General features: G+C 43.5%; 1 protein-coding gene across 1 annotated transcript in view; it reads left to right on the top strand.

The window, feature by feature from the left end:
- LYRM4 (LYR motif containing 4) overlaps nt 1-17748 on the top strand; it is a 189232-nt gene extending 171484 nt beyond the window's left edge. The window contains exon 4 of the mRNA XM_075585795.1: nt 17321-17748. Within this exon, the coding sequence (XP_075441910.1) occupies nt 17321-17389 (69 nt within the window). The 3' untranslated portion in view covers nt 17390-17748. The remainder of the gene's footprint in view (nt 1-17320) is intronic.
- The last annotated feature ends 311 nt before the right edge of the window (nt 17749-18059 follow it).

Below are 18059 nucleotides of genomic sequence, written 5' to 3'. Positions count from 1 at the left end.
CTGCTCATATAGAGCAAACCAGCCATCCCAGGCGCTTCAAACACAGACCCAGCATAGGTCACACACACACACACACACAGCATGTCTCTCTCACACACACACACACACACACACATCCAGCATGTCACACACACAGACACACACAAATCCAGCATGTCACTCACACACACACACACACACACACACACACATCCAGCATGTCACACACACAGACCCAGCATAGCACACACACAGACCCAGCATAGCACACACATAAAGACAGAAAGACACAGCATCCTTTGGACACAAGGAGGGAGGGGGGGTCGGGCGGGCTGTGGAGATGGTAATGCATGAGGCAGGGGGAGCACTTACTTCCTCTATAAAAAGCCCTGGAAAGGATTGAGGACGTCACTGCTCCTGCTCATATAGAGCAAACCAGCCAGCCCAGGCGCTCAGCACACACACACACACACCCAGCATGTCACACACACACACACACCCAGCATGTCACACAGACCCAGCATAGCACACACACACAGACACAGCATCCGTTGGACACAAGGAGGGAGTGGGGGGGGTCAGTGATGGTGCGTGGGTGCGTGGGCTCCTGATTGGGATCGATGCCGGGCTGGGAGGGGGGGGGGGGTAGTGATGCTGCTTGGGTGTGTGGGCTCCTGATTGTGATCGATGCCGGGCTGGGGGGTCGGGAGGGGGGGGGGGTCAGTGATGCTGCTTGGGTGCGTGGGCTCCTGATTGTGATTGATGCCGGGCTGGGGGGTCGGGAGGGGGGGGGGGTCAGTGATGCTGCTTGGGTGCGTGGGCTCCTGATTGTGATCGATGCCGGGCTGGGGAGGATGGGAGGGGGGGTCAGTGAGGCAATGGTGTACTGTGGCAACGGTGTACTAACCTTCAAGCAGAATACAAAAGGAAGGATGATTCGTGTGCGTGGGCTTATATAGAGCCTGTAGCTGGCAAAAAAAAAAAAACCTTGCATCGCGCCAAGTCCCGTCAAACCAATCAGGAAGAAGGATTTTGAAAAAAAATGTTTTTTTTTTTATTTTATTTTTTTAAACAAGCATAGAACCGCGTGCGCTGCGCGGCCATGAGGCTGAGTCGCCAGGAGGCCAAATCTTGTTGGCCCTGGCGACCTGGCGACCGTATTTGTCGAGCACTGTATATATATATATACAGTGGTTGACAAATCACCCAAAAATCTACTCGCCGAACCAAAAAAACTACTCGCCACCTAGTCCCGCCCTGCTTGGGCGGCCATAAGGAGGTCGCCACGGGGTAAAATCCAGTCGCCACGGGCCTGTAGGTGAATGGATTTGTCGAACACTGTATATATATATATATATATATATATATATATATATATATATATATATATATATATGTATCAGTACCGTGTTAGCCGAGCTTCAATAATCAAAAAATAAATAGATGATACCGTTCTGTGGCTAACGAAATGCTTTTATTTGTGCGAGCTTTCGAGATACACTGATCTCTTCTTCCTGCGATGTTACAATGAATGAAGCAAGGATTACTTAAAAACAGTGTCTCTTGGAATGTTATCTGTGCTGGTCCTTCCCCCGTGTGGATGAGATTTATGGCTGGAGGTGTCAAAGGGTAACTGAAAGCAAGTGAAGAAAGAGTGTGTATGTGTATCAGTGTGAATAAAAATGAATGGAGAGCCCACAGTATATACAGTGCTCTACACAAGGTGTGTGTGGAGTGAGAGGGGATATAAATGGTGTGGAAATGTGAGAGTTTGTAGCACAACTAAAAGTGTGTGTGGATACTATGTGGTCCCTATTATATATATATGTGTGTGTGTGTGGTTATTACAGGCTGCTGGCTGGCTAGAAGCAGAGACCCCCACTGAGTTAATCCCCCCTGGGCAGCTTGCCGGTTTCTTGGTTGCGATCGAGCCCCGGCCCAGCCGCGCTCTGGCATCACAACCTCTCGCGCTTCACATGTAGCAGCTTCAAAAATGTCCAAAGTTCAATTTGTATGCCCTATTTTTCCATCACAAGGCATTGTTTATTTGATAATCCATGTGATGCACCTTTAACTTGATTATCTGCCTGTAGATAACTACTTTACTGTACTTAATTAGTGCAATGTATTTGTGATTCTTTCAGCATTAGTGTGCGCCTATTACTCCTTCTTTATTCTAACAAACCAACAATCATTGTTTCCTTTCTGGAAATATATTATTCTGTGCAGCACAAATCCAAATACTGAGTTTCTCACCTTGTCAACACAATAGTCAAAACTTTTTCAACTAGGCATCAAAGTGGGGTTTTCCTGTAAGGTGGAATAGGTTGTATTGGGTTCACTAGAGGTTCTGTAAATATGCTTCACATGAGCTGAAGTATGTAGTGCTAGGAAAAGTAAAACCTTTATTAAGCCATAAAGTTAGTTGCCCAAGATCGCACCGGGACTGGGACGGAGTTCACCATCTTCATATGCAGTGTTCTTACCACTAAGCGGATCCTCCATGCATGGGAAAAAGGAGCCACCTACAAAAAAGTTTCCACAACCGTTTTTAGTAGGGACAAGCAACAGGGTCATCACCAGTAAATATTGGGAAAGATTCAATATACTGTATTGAGCTTTAGACTTTTCTGTGCATAGTCATACAGAGCGTCACTTTGTTGCAACATATTTGATTTAATAGGAGGTGGGGTGAGGTTTCATCACAGTTCTACCTTGGTGATACGTGCAAGTGTGGTGGCAGTTCTAGTAAATAGGAAGGGGGGGGGTGGTGTAATGACCCTGTGCTCTTGCTCTAAACTACTCGAACAACAAGTAATGATGCTCAAATAAAGGGTTGGTAATAATCATCAAATATATACTCTTGATGCAAATGTATATAAATGTTCCCTTTTCAAAGTTATTCTTTTCTTATAAAGCAAACCGTTCCATACCTTCCATACCATTCCAACCTTCATCCATACTGATACTCAGTTTGTTATTCATGCGATTATTATCAATAAAAACGCATGCCAGGATATAAAGCAGTAGGATAGCTGCGATCTAGCCATGATCTCCATGGTCCCAGTGACCGCAGCTCCCTCTAATGCAAACTTTGGGTAATCAGCGTCTGTATTCCATGAACAAAAGTGCATGTATATGGGCGAATAGCTCTATTGGTCCAGAGAGCGGGGTACTTAGCTATAGCGCTTTTCCTGTTCCCCACATTGCAGTGGGTACGAATTGGGATTAGCTCCTCCCTCAGCATAAGTAGGACAGGAAACTCTTCTGCATGGTCTCTCCATTCTCCTGTCCTAGCAGATAGTCTTTGTTATTTTGTTAAATTGGGACTCACCAGTACTGTGTTAGTGCAGTTCAATCTGGTGGGTCGTCGGCCTCTCTCCGGCAGAAGCGCCGTCTGGAGTGGTCAGCCGTAGGCCCTGCGACCGGGCAGAACACTGCAGAAGCACCTGGGAACACAGGCAGACTGGAGCACGTGTCTGATGTAAGACACGCTAGATCCCTCTGTGAGCGGGAAGCAGAGAAACAGAGTGCACATGCGTGCCTTCTCATCCCCTAAGGCTGCGTCCATAGAGGGGGGAGCAATGCTGAACCGCGCTGACGCTGAGGCCTGCTGAAGCCTGTGCGATTTCATGCACATGCAGGCGAGCCAGCGTGCGCGATCGGGAGGCGGGGCAGTGACATCGTTGGGCCAATAGCCCACGACGCACCGACGTCGACGTCACGGTGCCATGACGTTGACGCTGCTGTGCTATGATTGGAGGTTTTCAGCCGACAGCGCGCTAAAAAACAGCTTTGGCTGTCGGCTGAAAAATCCAACTCCTCAGCACGCCTGCGGACGCTCGCGTGAGCCCCCTCTAAAGACATCATCATTGAGGATGCCGGGGCTCAGCGCGGAGCGTCCGCATGGCTGAGCGCTGCTTGTCCTTCCATGGACGCAGCCTAAAGCCGCACTGATGCTCTGATGTCACATGTGCGATGGCACCATGTGGACCCAACCTTAGCCTTAATGGGGCAATAGCATCAAATGGTGCCTGATCTGCCTGAAGCGTTTCTAAAGACCAAGGAGATTGCTATTTCGCTCAGAATGATTATAGAAGCTGAATAAAGCAAAGGGTTGCTACCCAAAACTTTTAGGTGAGTCCATAGGTAGTAAAATGATTGTATTACAAAGAGAGTGACTAGCAATGGAGTGAAGCTTGTTTTCTGAATGGTTTATCTTTGATGCAGAACCTCTGGCTAATAAGACAGGATATGTGCAGCCTGCATTCAGCCAGGATATGGGCATCTTGCAGTAAACCAGGATATGGGCGGCTTCTAGTAAGTCAGTGCTCGAAGCAAAACAATTGTGCGAAGTGTGCTTAAGTGCGACCAGGGACAGTGACGAGATTTGTACTGTCCTATCCTGGATGAAGAATACGTTCTCTCAACATTAGGGCTAAACAGATCCAGAAGAGATCAAGGCCCCAAACAAGCCTGGATAGGGGAGGCGCATCTTCGTCTGAGGAGTCTGCCGTGCCATGGCGAATGAATGGACTCAGCCTGATGAGAACTTGGGCACCCAGAGATGCTTTCCAAGATGTATCCCATATTTTCACAAAGAAAGCAAAAGGTAGGAAAATTCCTTGAAGGTGGATGCTGCAATCACCCATATTGCAGGAAAGACCACATTACTAGTGGAAGATGCAGTGGCGGTTCATGACACATTGGATTGAAGGATGGAGTGTCCTGATAGAAATCGTTTCTGGCAGCGGGTCTCACTTGTAAGCTCATAAAAGCAACAGAGCCATTTTTCAGAGCCATAGGAATGTTGCTAGGAAATCTGGAAGAGGCTTTGGAAAGCGCTGTCAGAATAACCTTCATGCCTCAGCAAGACAGACTGCCTTATAGAGAAGCAAAAATTCTACCAATCGGAAAGGCCTTTGGCTCAACAACAAATATCGAGAGGGGGACAAAGTAAACTTTTTTTGTGGCCCTAATGAGGAGGATTTTTTGGTAGAGGCAAGTTCGCATTAATCGAGGATAGCCCTGCAGTATACGGTCATAGGAAGAGTACGTCAACTCGCTACTCTATGGGCACAACCCAAAAAGGACAACTGAAATCTGTACAAAAGCCTCGACAGAATCAGTTTGCGATCCTGAAGTCCAATTTCCTCCGTAAAGTAAAAGTCTTGAACAACGTGATTCAAAAAGTCAAGCCCAATATTTAGTTATTTTCAATAGATTAAAAGAATGCATAACTGCACATACCAAGTGCGCAAGATCACCAAAAATATTTGAGATTTGCAGGTAACTGAAGGCATTAACGATATACCATCTACCATTCGGCTTGGCGATATCTCCCATTAGTCACCGAATTCAGATCTATCCTTATCTAGAGCGGCTGATAAAATCTCAGCAGATATATATTCTGATACAGCATACGCAGAAAATGATTGTGTTCCTGAATAATAACTCCCACAAGAGTTACTTAATTCCATCTTGGCCCTAACGTTCCCGCGAGTCATATTCCAAATGGAACAAGAAGGGCCTGTCTAACTCACAGCAGAATGAAGCAATTGACAATATAAGCCACAAAGCTAAGGCTGGTTCTATACTGCGTGCGCGGCAGTTTTAGTTGGCTGAGGTTAGTCAGCCATTCTATAATGGTGCCGCACGCGCACGGCAGGGAGCGTGGAACCGGCCGACGGGGGAAGATGGAGAAAATAAAGAATTTGGGCCGCTACCGCCGCTGAAATGTGTGTGTGTGTGTGTGTGTACAATGTTATTAAAAAAATTATTAAAGTATTCATTTATTTCAAAACTTATATAAACACACACACATACATACATACATACACACACATATATACACACACACACATACATACACACATACACATACACACTTCACTCGCGCACAGTATACGCACAAAAAGTGTGCGGCTCGTACACGCGCCTTCGCACAGGCACACGCGCGCGTGCGCGCGGCCGCACACAGTATATAACGAGCCTCTGAAGGTCAAGTCATGTCTCGGCAAAAGACTGACCTTGATGGGGAAATTCGCTTCAACACTAAGCATTATAAAGTGGGTCGGACTCCATATAATGAAAACAATCAGTGTTCACGGCGCAAACTGATCATTGTGATGAAGTGCAAATAAATGGATGATTCCACACTGCTAATGAATGTTCTATATTTGTCTGTTGAACCGGGACCTCATGAATCAGACCTCCTTTAGTAGATACATGTGGGAAGAAACAGATACACAATGCTGGATCAATAACGTTTTTTTACTCCTAGCAACAGACAACACAAAGGGGATACAGTATAACTCACAATCTCCCCAAAGGTAGCATGCAGGGAGTGACTTGGGGCGCATTCCAACCCTACTCCGGTCTCGTCAGGTACTCTCTCCTGTCCTGTGTATGCATCCACATACAGCTTTCACCATCTGCTCCTGTCACCAGCAGATGTCCCTTTGACGTCAGCAAATTCCACTGCTGAAGGGTTGATACGATGGCCTCCTCTGTCCAAAAAGGAGTCAAAAAAACCTCACGAGACCCCTCTACTTCCCCCTCTTCCCCTGTATTTCTCTCCCCACCGTCAGCGTCTTAGAGTCCAGTAAACCGAGTGGTATTGTGTGACGCGCTCTTACTAGCAGCACAATGCTCACCCTACGCATTTCTTCACATTAAGTGATTTCATCATCCCCTGATGAAATCACTAAATGTGAAGAAACGCGTAGGGTGAGTATTGTGCTGCTAGTAAGAGCGCGTCACACCATACCACTCGGTTTACTGGACTCTGACAGCTGCCTCTGTAGAGCTCCCTGCCATATCCAGCCCTGCCCGGAACTAATGAACACAAGGATTGTTCCTGGAGGACGCTAACAGTGGCTGTGCTGCTCCCTGAGTTCCTGCTGACGGAGGCTCAGAGGGGTTTGATCGGATGTCACCAAGAGGCGTGTGAGCAGGGGAGCAGAGTTCCAGTACTGGTGCATGAGTATTATCTCATAAAACGCTCTTATTTCTTTGTTGTTTGTGAGTTTTATACTATTGGACTTTTTTTGGGATTATTAAATGTTATTTTAGACATGTTGCACTAGGATCGGGCGCTTTCTTTTGTCGTTTTTGTACAGATTGCTGGGAATTTCGTTGGTTCCATACAGAAGGCTGCCAGTATCCTGCATAGTGTCACCATCCATCTTGGGATTTTTATCTTTTGGACAATATTCTTTACGGGTTTTTTGGACTTACTCATTGTTTATTTACTCAATAGCTATTACATATAACCTATAGTTTATCCCAAAAGTCTGCAATTACCTATATACAATTAATATCCAGTTATATATATATTTGGTGATTACATTGTTTATTCACATGGTCACAAAATACACATTATAAATATTTATTTATATACACTAGCAATACTTTATTAATGCACATTATTAGGACACATTATATCCTCTCTTTTGTGGTTGTCACATCATAGTTTTTATTATTAGCCCGCATGGTAGGGGCTTGAATTATCATTTACATATATTCAGTAATATCATACTGATAGGCGCAGTCTTTTTTCTTGTATTTTATATATATATATATATATATATATATATATATATATATATATATATATATATAAAATACAAGAAAAAATACACCCCCCACAACCCCACAATACATATAAAATATACACATTTGCTGGCAGCTGCTCAAGAAAGACTGACAACTCTGCTCCTGTAACGTATGGCGTTTGTGTGTTTTTTCATTAATGAGGCAAAGCTTACTTGTGGTATTAGACTGACTATACCCATTAACTGGTTACTTGGACTATACCTTCTGCTTAGAGGATTATCATTTACAACGAAGCCTTCTTTTGATCTCCCTCCTAGGCTATTCATACTATCTGGTTGTAACGGGTGCTCATCACAAACAGGACAGGACCGCGAGGCTAAGGCTACCGACCAAGAACCGCGTAACTGCATCCGGAGTGCAGGGTATAGGTCGTGTAACCGAGTCAGGATAGGAGAGGACACGGTGGTTGTGATACTCGCCGTGGTCTGGGATTGGAGAAGGTAGAATAGTCGTTATCCGCAGCCCGGGTCAAGGAGGAGAGATGGTGGGAGTCCTAAAGCAGGCCGAGGTCTAGGGGTCAGAGAAGGCAGGAGTCCAAGTAAAAGCTGGGGTCAAGGCACATAGAAGCAAGACAAGAATACAGCAGGGCAGCAGGATGCTTGAGGCAAACACAAGATACACAAACAGAAGTTTATGCTCAGACAATTTGCTTAAGGCAAGGCTGAGCATATAAGGATCAGATATCCAATGAGAGAGCAGCACCAGACTGTGAGCAATGAATCATTAGACATAGGCTGTCCACTGATAGGCAGGGGCGGGTGTATCGCAGATGTGGAGTAGCTGGTGGTATTAACACCTTGCGTTCCTGTGTTAGTGCGGTGCCGGTGTGTAGTCCTATCAGTGCTAGGAATGTCCACCGTGAAGTCAGACCGCGGCGCGGGGGTCGGGGCGAATCCCGATCCTGGTAGGTGCGGCGCTTGCACGTGATCTTTGTGCGGGGCGCGTCACGAAGGCAAGACCCAAGTCCAATCCTCACACTGGTTTAATTGGGGTGTTCCCTGTTACAGTGATTGCTATGCTCGTTAGAATCTATTAGATCACTTCAGTGCAGTTTCCCTATTTTTACGGAGGGAGTCCTTTGTTGTTTGGGTCAAAGGGAAGTACCACGTGTCCCTCTTGAGAGGGGCTGTGGGAACAGACCTGAGGAAGGGGCATTCAGCCCCAAAACGTTGCCCCTCTTTTTTTCCACAACATCAACTCCCTATATTGCCCATTTTGGCTATTGTTGTCCCTTTGTTCTTTACCACCCTCCCTGTTTTGTTTCCCCTTTGAACCATTCACCTCCCTCCCCCAGGTGCCAGTTAGGCTTACATTTATTGGTATAATATTTTATCTAGATATGTGTATTCATGCTGTATCTGTCTATGTATATAAATTCTCACTTTTGTGATACAACTTAGTGTTGCATTATTATTTCCTGTTTTTATTGAGTGCTGGGAACACCTACCTTTTTCCTGTATTAGTACTGGGAAGGCTCAGGGCCCCTCCCTTTGTTCCCCTGCACCTTACATATGTTGTTTTCCATTTTCTCTTTACTGGATTGCTGTCTATAAGGGGTATAAATATGTTTGTTTTTTGTGCACGTCAGCCCTCACCTTGATAAAGACTGCGTGGCAGTCGAAACGTTGATTTTTTGGCTGTAATAAATGACCTTTTTGCAAAGCCCGAGTGCCAGGATCATCTTCCTTATCGGGTATATGTATGGGACCTGCAGGACATTCCCTGACTCTGTGAGCACCGGCAGATGACTTTGGCTTAACAAGTAAGATGTGTGCCAGTTATACCTCCATGTGCTGTCTATAACGCCATACTTTTTATATAAAATATACCCCCACCCCCCCAATACATATACAAAATACCCCCACCCCCCAATACATATACAAAATACCCCCACCATACATATAAGAAATACCCCCATCCCCCAATACATATAAAAAATATATCCCCCACCCCCAATACATATAAAAAATACACCCCCACCCTCAATACATATAAAAAATACACCCCCACACCCCCAGTACATATACAGATATACACCTTCCACCTAATAAAATGCTAAGAAACCAGATGTTCGGTATTGGCATTTCTGATAAGCCTTACATGTTCCATTATCCTAATCTTTAAAGGTTGTATGGTTCTACCTGCATAACTTTTACCAAAACCACATTTCAAAAGATAAATAACAAAACTTGTAATGCAATTAATAAAGGTAGTGTGTGACATTTTTCATACATTTTTAGGTGAAAACACATTTGTAGGTCTCATTAGGGGACATATTTTACAGTTCCCACATCTAAAGGATAATTCGGGGGGTTTCATGAGAAGTATATAAACTTGGAGATACATAAGTAGCTATAGTTTTTGGCTTTTTTTTTTTTATTTTTAAACAAATTTTGGACCATTTAAAGTAAACAGTTCAAGAGCTGAATCTAAAGGTAAAACATTCCAATGTTTTGCTACAATGGCTTTGCTTGTCTGCTATATTGGAGGATGAACATAGGGATATTAACATCATGATTTGTACTAAATACATCTACATTTTTAATATTTTTACTCTTTACTGACTTAATTTTTTAAAATATTATTGTCATTCACATTTTTAAATTGAGTTGATCAATCCGTTGTAGAGGCATTCGTGAAGGCCTTTTCACTACCTGTGGGTATATAACTCCTTTACAGAAATCTTTTTTCAAGATCCTTGGACTGTTCCAGAAATCCAAAACCACTGGAACAATTATGTCAAAGCATTAGGAACTGACCTTTCTTGTATTCCTCTCAACAATGGCTTTGGGTGACTACTGTTTGCCCTTAGGAAAGTGTTGTGTGAATATTACTATTAATATAACTATTTAAAAAAAAATGTAATTAATGTATGAGATAAATGATATTCATGAGTGAAACATAAATTCAATGTGTTATCGGTCAAATAATCTATAAAATGAGAAAGTGTGCGTTTATCCCAATTCCAAATAATAGTCAAGTCCTCAAAGTATCGTTTGCTAAAAAAAAAAACTCATCAAAAATATAAATTGAATATCAGCAACCCATAAATAAGCATATGAAGGAGCAAAGGACGTCCCCATTGCCATACCCCGTGTCTGTAAGTAAAAAGTGTAATCAAACAAAAAATAATCATGTTACAAAATGTGTAGAATCTAAAATAAATGTATTTAGTGCAATAGATAAATTTGAGTGCATCAGGTAATGTTAAACAGGTCATACCACAATCATGACTGATATTTGTCCAGCCTGGGTCCCCCCTGGTCCCCCGGTTGTCCCCTACCTCCTGCTGCAGCTGCGACTGGCAGTGGAGGCTGGGGGGAATGTGGGGAGAGATGCAAGAGCCTGCGGGCGGTTAGGGAAGGCGAGCGGGTCGCCGTCGGTCCGCGGCGGCTCCCGTAGCAGGGCGCTGCCATGATAGATGTGGCAGCACATTCGCAGTGCATGCGCAGAGAGCAGGAGAGCGGCGACCATTGCCAAGGAACCTTGCAGGAGGACTACAGCTCCCAGAAGGCCATAGGGCTGAAGCATCACATGGACCAGGGCTGCCAATAGGGCACTGAGATTCCCTGCAGCAGAGATATAGATACTATTTGTGCTCTTGGAGCACGCCAGTTGGAGCTGGGGCACCAGAAGGGTAGGGTGTGCATGTGCAGGATGTCAGTGCCCCCTGTACTAGCCAGAGACCCCCTTAGGCCCGACACCTCAGCTTGTGGTTGCTGCAGGGACACGCCCATCAGTTAGAGACACCGCCCCTGTAGTACCAGTGTGAGGGACACATCCTGGCCTCTTGTCGTCTGGGATCAGACCATCAGCTACATATGAGAGCAGACCATCAGCTACATGTGAGAGACTCACTTCAGTGTGGGGCCCTCCAGCTAGACACCACCCAATGCGGAGGCCGACTCGTCGCTGACCACAACTGTCGCTGGATCGGTGGATCCTATCCTCCTGTTGTGGTGGTACCGGGTTTTGGAGCACTGGGGAGGTACCTCACCTCGACAAGTGCACCAACTGTACACACATTAGTGGGGCAGCGCTGTCTCACACATTGGGTGAATTGCTATTTGCGGACACTAGGGTGGTTAGGTGCCCAAGGGCCCCTCAGTACTTTGGGGACTATTTACCCGGTGTGGAGGGCACGGTGAGGGTACAGCTGTGCGTGACCTAATTGGTGGGGACTGTTTATGGTTACTCTTTTCATGCAAGCAGTAAACTGTTATTATCCGTGTGTGTATTATTGCATGGGGTCCTGTAACGGGGTTATCCCACATAGTAGGATCTCGTACAGGTGGAGGCGCTGTCACTCGACGTATCAGGCACACCCCAGGCTCCAAGCAGCAGAGGCCCAGGCCTCCTGTGAGCCGCAGATAACGCACCACATACACGGTAGCCGTCATATCTCCCAGGGGGTGGGGGAAAGTGCACTACATTTGCATATAACAAAGTTTCAGCCAAAGTACCCACAAGTAGTTTTTGCACCATTTTAAAATGTTCTAATGTATTGAGAAGATGGCCTGTATTCTTTAGATATGAATTTAAACTCTGCACCTAAGGCTGTAGGGAAAAAGTCCACATATCTTGAGACAATCCCCCAAAGATCCAATACTTGAGATGATCAGCCTCTCTGTGGGAGAGTTATATCACCTATACTGTAAGAACAGATTAGAAGACCAGGGCCCATATTTACTAAGCAGTGCTTTTCGATAAAACCGCTTCCAGTGTTGGAAAACACTTTACAGCCCAATTCTCTTGAAAATACTGTAAGGTGCCATATGGAATAGCACCGCTTAGTAAATATGGGCCCAAATAGCCATACACCTTGCCAGGCTTTACTTGTAAGGATGGTGATGTCCTTTCCAGGACAATCACTAAATGTACATAGAGAACTGTTGCATGTTTCCTACTGATTCTCGTGTAAGATATTTAGTTATGGACTAGTTTAGGCAGGTGTGGTATAGTTTCTGGTGGTCTCACTTAGGACTTTTCACCCATTGACTGGTAACTTTGCTTTATTGTTATTTGCTTTCTATCCTCTGTTTTTATTCCAGTAACTCTTCACTGTCATACACTTTTTAGTTCTCTGCTTCTATCCTCCTGCTTCCTTCTGAGCTCTATGCTTTCCTTAGCCCTTTCTCTCACATCTTTCATAGTACTTTTCTTTCCAGTCGAGGCGTGCGCTGTGCGTTCAAGCTCCGCCCCCCCAGTCGGGCCGGTCCCAGTTAGTACCCTGTCGCGCACATTTCCCCATCGGTGCATGACAGGTTTTCAGGCAGGCAGGGAAATTTAAACTCATCGTTTGCAACAGAGGCGTGGCCACGCCCCCGCCTGCGGTTCTGCCAATGAGGGCGAAACCAGCTGCGTGAGGTCATGGCCTCGCCCCTGCAAACCCACTGCCACGCCCCCTCCCATCGCAAACTCTCCCTCTCTCCCCCAGACCGCAGATCGCGGTGCAGCGCTCTGCACGCACCGCCCCCTGCCAGGCACGCGTGCCACATTGCTGACTGGGGACTCACCCTTACTCTTCCTTTTACTTCCTCTGCCTTCGTGACCACTCTGACTGCTCTCTCTTCAACTAACACTATTTGAAAGCTGTAACTTTTTCAGCATATGACTGCAGTCTCCTGTGGCAACTTACATGTCCCTTTAAGGAAGCCTATGTCTGGTTACCATAAGAACAAAATGCTCTCTTGGCACCACCCCTCCCTTTCCCGCAGCCTCCTGGCTACATGCAGATCTCCTTCTTGTAAGTCCAGTGGCTACCATAGCAACTGTATGTTCTCACAGCCAGGAGCTGTGGTCTGCTGTAAAGAGAGTTCTCTCCCCTTCCAATGTGTTAAGTGCAGACCACTGGCCACCAGAGTATTACACAAGCCTTTAATGTCACTTAGTACCCTTTATGTGAGGTGTAGATTTTTAAATATGCTCTGCTGGCATCAATATAGTGCTGGTTTCCAGGTACCATTTCATTGGCTAACACGAGATCTTTGTTGTCTTGATTGTATGGTCCAGTTGCCAAAATATTCCCAAACAAACTGGATGTTCTGTCTTTCTCATTTCTTTTCCACAGTGGTTTACTCATTAGTTAACCTGGCACATGCACATCTTGGCTTGTTAGTTATATTTTAGTTAGATGAATCTGGCTACTCGGCAAAAAGAAAAGCACAAACACATTTGTGTGTAGAAATATGTGCAGTCGATTTGAAATAAAAACTTAAATGAATATGACCGGCAGCTGGGTTTTTAAAAGTAAATGTTAGGCAAACGCAACTCCCCCCCCACCCTCCTTTTTTGTAAATCACAATGAATATGCCCCAATGAGCTTCCAATCCAATGTGTAGAATATGAGATAAGAAGATGAAGTCCAAGAAATGACAGACTTGGGCACCTGCATCCTGAACTCAGCAGTGTGTTAATCACACGCCCATTACACCTAATGATGTTGCCCAAGTCCTGGGGACTGTGATACTGCACTTTTTTATAAACATGTTCTACTGTGTGTTAAGACCTAGACTTTAACCACAATTAAGTAATACAAATTAAGCCTGTAAATATTGATTTGCACTGTCACTTGTTGAATGACTGTACCTAGCCTTTTAAAGTTTGCCTCTGGCTAAAATGTACTGTATACATGTTTTGTCACAAACAGTTACTTAAAGCTGCAGTTCACGCTGCCGTTTTTAAAATATATAAAAAAAAATCCCTATTCAATATGTGCATCAATACAAACTGCACACTGACAAGTGATTAGCTAAGCTGCAGATCGGTCCTTTCTCCTGTAATAGATTGCTTGTTCAGGGTTATTTAATTCAGTTCTTGCACAGCATTTTGGGCAATGTAGTTCCTAAAATATGATTGACTGGGCAGTTACTAGATACAATTGGTTCACTGCTAGAGAGAGGGTGGGGCTTAAGAGCCAGAGCCTGTCAGAAGGGGAAGGGGTTTGTCACTTTAGAAATGCTTCCTACATTAGAAACATTAAAAATGTCTTTAACACATTTTTTTATTTTTTTTAAATGCTACAAGTATTTTCTCATAGTACAGAACGGAGTTATTAAAAAACACACATGTAGGAAATTGCTTGAACTGCTGCTTTAAGAGTAGTCACCATTCCTAACAAATCACTAGGAAGGAAATGTTGTTTGGCACATTTTTACCCCTTTCTTGCTCAAGTACTGTGTCTCAAACTTGTTCTGTGCCATCTCTTATTGGCCAAGTATTGTTGTCTGTTTGCTCTTCCTTCCTCTTTATGTGAAAAGGGAGGGATTTCCAATTAATATATTCTGTAGGATGTCGCCACAAGACATTCGGTTTTTATATCTGTGATAAGTCAAGGGACTTGGGCCCATATTTATTAAGTGGTGCTTACAGCCCATTCATTTAGTAGCATTTATTTACAGTGACTGATTTCATAAGCCAACACGAAGATCTGTAAACTTTGCTTTGGGAAACTTCAGTTTCCTTTATGATCCACCATTAAGTTGTTTATGGATGATTAGGCTTTTTTTGTATGGAGTCAGGTTTGTGTGTAAATATTTCATTAAAAAAAACAAAAAAAAAAAACTTTATTAGTGGAACGAAATTGAATTTGTATGCATTGTGCATGGTACAGTTTTTGCAACAGTTTTTTTTTTTAATTTTTTTGGTGGTGGGATGTAAGAAACCCTATAATTATATTGTACACTGTTCTGAGGAACCCCAGATGCATTGTAAATTCTTCTGTATTTGGGACCATTTTCAAATTACCTGAAAATTGCAGAGAACTCGTTAGGAATGCCCACAGAACTCAAGGCTTCCTAGGAAACCCGGGTGACAAATACTGGTATAGTATGTGGTAGAAAACTGCTGGATGTACAACCTTTGCCTCTATTTTGGTTGCACCAGTGTTTAATATCGATTTTACATTGGCAGCTTTTTACTCAAAGCAAGCGTGAATTATGTCAGCCAATCTTACCTGAATGCAGATCACCTGCACACTTGACTGCTTCTGTGCCAATGCATTGCACAGCTGCCTGAACGGCTATTGTTACATTTTTGGCACAATGAATGAGGGGTCTGGTCATGTGTGTTCATTAACTTTTTACTTTAGGCTTGCTGTTGGGATGGAAAGCCACAGTTAAACAAGTCTTTACAGACAGGGCCAACAATCTAAAGAGAATCAACCTTAAAATGGGGAACTTGAAGTAAAAGTAGACTGACAGGCTGATTTACGAGATATTCAGTGTTAATCCAGGACCAGCAATTGTCGATGAAGAAATATACTGTATTGTCCTAGCAAACAACTACAGGAGGCAGGAAATATTGAAATAGGTTTCAATATTTCTCGTGAAATAATGGTTGGAGAACAAGCTTTTGCATTGAAAGCGGCAGATATTGAAATCCGAATTGCTGGAAGAGCTGTGGCACTTTGTCGCCAGCCACTGTAAATGTTATAACAACTGTGCTATTCAGACATGTATTTGTTTTTGGTAAATGAACTGCGATGAAAATTTTGAGACATTGACCTTTCACTTGTGGCACCTGGCCAAATGTGAGTGCTTGTTAGTTATTTTATAAACATAAGCAAGTACAGAATGTTTAGTCTAATGGTAATTTTGAATAAAAAAAACTAAAAGCAGAATCTGATTTAATATACAGAGAATAAAATCCTTTCATTAACATTTGGGGTTTGTAAATGACACTAACCTGCCTTAATATGTATCGGATCCGTATCTGTGATATGACTACATTGGAGTTGAGAAAATTAAGCAGATTAACCAGTTAATATTTTAAGCTTGTATACAGGCATACCCCGCATTAACGTACGCAATGGGACCGGAGCATGTATGTAAAGCGAAAATGTACTTAAAGTGAAGCACTACCTTTTCCCACTTATCGATGCATGTACTGTACTGCAATCGTCATATACGTGCATAACTGATGTAAATAAGGCATTTGTAACAAGCTCTATAGTCTCCCCGCTTGCGCACAGCTTCGGTACAGGTAGGGAACCGGTATTGCTGTTCAGGACGTGCTGACAGGCGCATGCACGAGCTGCTGTTTGCCTATTGGGCGCTAAGTCATTACTCGCGAGTGTACTTAAAGTGAGTGTCCTTAAAGCGGGGTATGCCTGTACATAAAATTATATTAATATACACACACACACAGCTCAACCCCCTTATTATAACACTGCTTGGGGTCCAAAGAATCACATTGCGTTAGAAATAATGTACAATTGTATGTATTGTACAATAAAGTATTTAAGATACCAATAATCGGGTTGTAACGTATTCATAAAACCAAAATTGGGAGCCACGCTTGCTTCTCGTTATAAGCCGATTCGCATTGTAACGGATCGCGTTATAACATGGTTGAGCTGTGTATGTATATATTTTTTTTTAATTGATCCAATAAAATGTTTATTACTTAAGATAATCAAATTATTTTATTAATGTATTTTTTTCCTGGTAACATATTTTGAGTTACCTCTCCTTTTCAAGTACTGTATGTCCTGGTCACAAAGTAATGTACACATTGTGAACTTTATCACAACAGTTTTTCTTCATTGAGCTACTGCATTGTCAAAAAATAGCCTATGTAAGCAGAATTAAAATGTACTATTTGTTTTCGCTAAGAATTGTATTATAGTGCAAATGTAAAGACAGTCTTTCAGAAGTGTTTTGATCATGTACTGTGTTTGAAATATGTAACAGTAAGCATGTTTGCTCTTGTCTTTGATTTCCAGGTTACCATCGGACAGATTTATGCCACGCAGAAATTGATTATTGAACCGGCAGGAAAACCGTCACATTAGGAAATGTGCAGACAATTATTTGTTACTGGATTGACGGCCCTTCTGTGCTCACTGCAGCCCCTACACCTGTACCTATCTACGGCTACTAGACTTTCTGGACTTAGACAGCAACTTCTGTTGCATCTGTGTCCTCCACTATTGTATCAGATAGGTTATAAATGTATAGATTAAAGACCTTATTTATTAAGCTGTGACCGTGCACATTGCAGTTTTCCAGCGATCGCCACCATCACAGCTTAATGAATGTTGTCCTAAAAATGTTTAAACCTTTTTGTTTTTGCAGTATGTTTGGAATAGTATAATAAAGCAGAAATGAGAATATATGCTTGCTTTATTAATAAACCTAATCTACCATCTTACTTTTTGTCACAAATAACTATAACTATTGTTTGGCTCTTCAATCACTTAACATCTGAAAAAACTGTACACCTCTATATACTGTAGGCCGCAGGGGTGAGCAAACTTTTTAAGACGAGCCCCCCTTTTTATCCATGAAATTTCTCGGGGCCCCCCCACCTTATGTAATCAAAATCACATGACGTCAGCGCACGTGAGCTGGTTCAGCCAATGAGGGAAAACCAGCTTTGTGACACTTCTGCCACGCGTCTACAATCTCCTGCAGCCAAGTTCACAAATCGCTTGGGCTGCAGGTCTGCGTGCAGGCAGTATA

Source organism: Ascaphus truei, chromosome 2, assembly GCF_040206685.1.
Source record: "Ascaphus truei isolate aAscTru1 chromosome 2, aAscTru1.hap1, whole genome shotgun sequence".
Taxonomy (NCBI): Eukaryota; Metazoa; Chordata; class Amphibia; order Anura; family Ascaphidae; genus Ascaphus; species Ascaphus truei.
The sequence above is the reverse complement of the archived record's forward strand: the minus strand, read 5'-3'. Positions and strand labels throughout refer to the sequence as shown.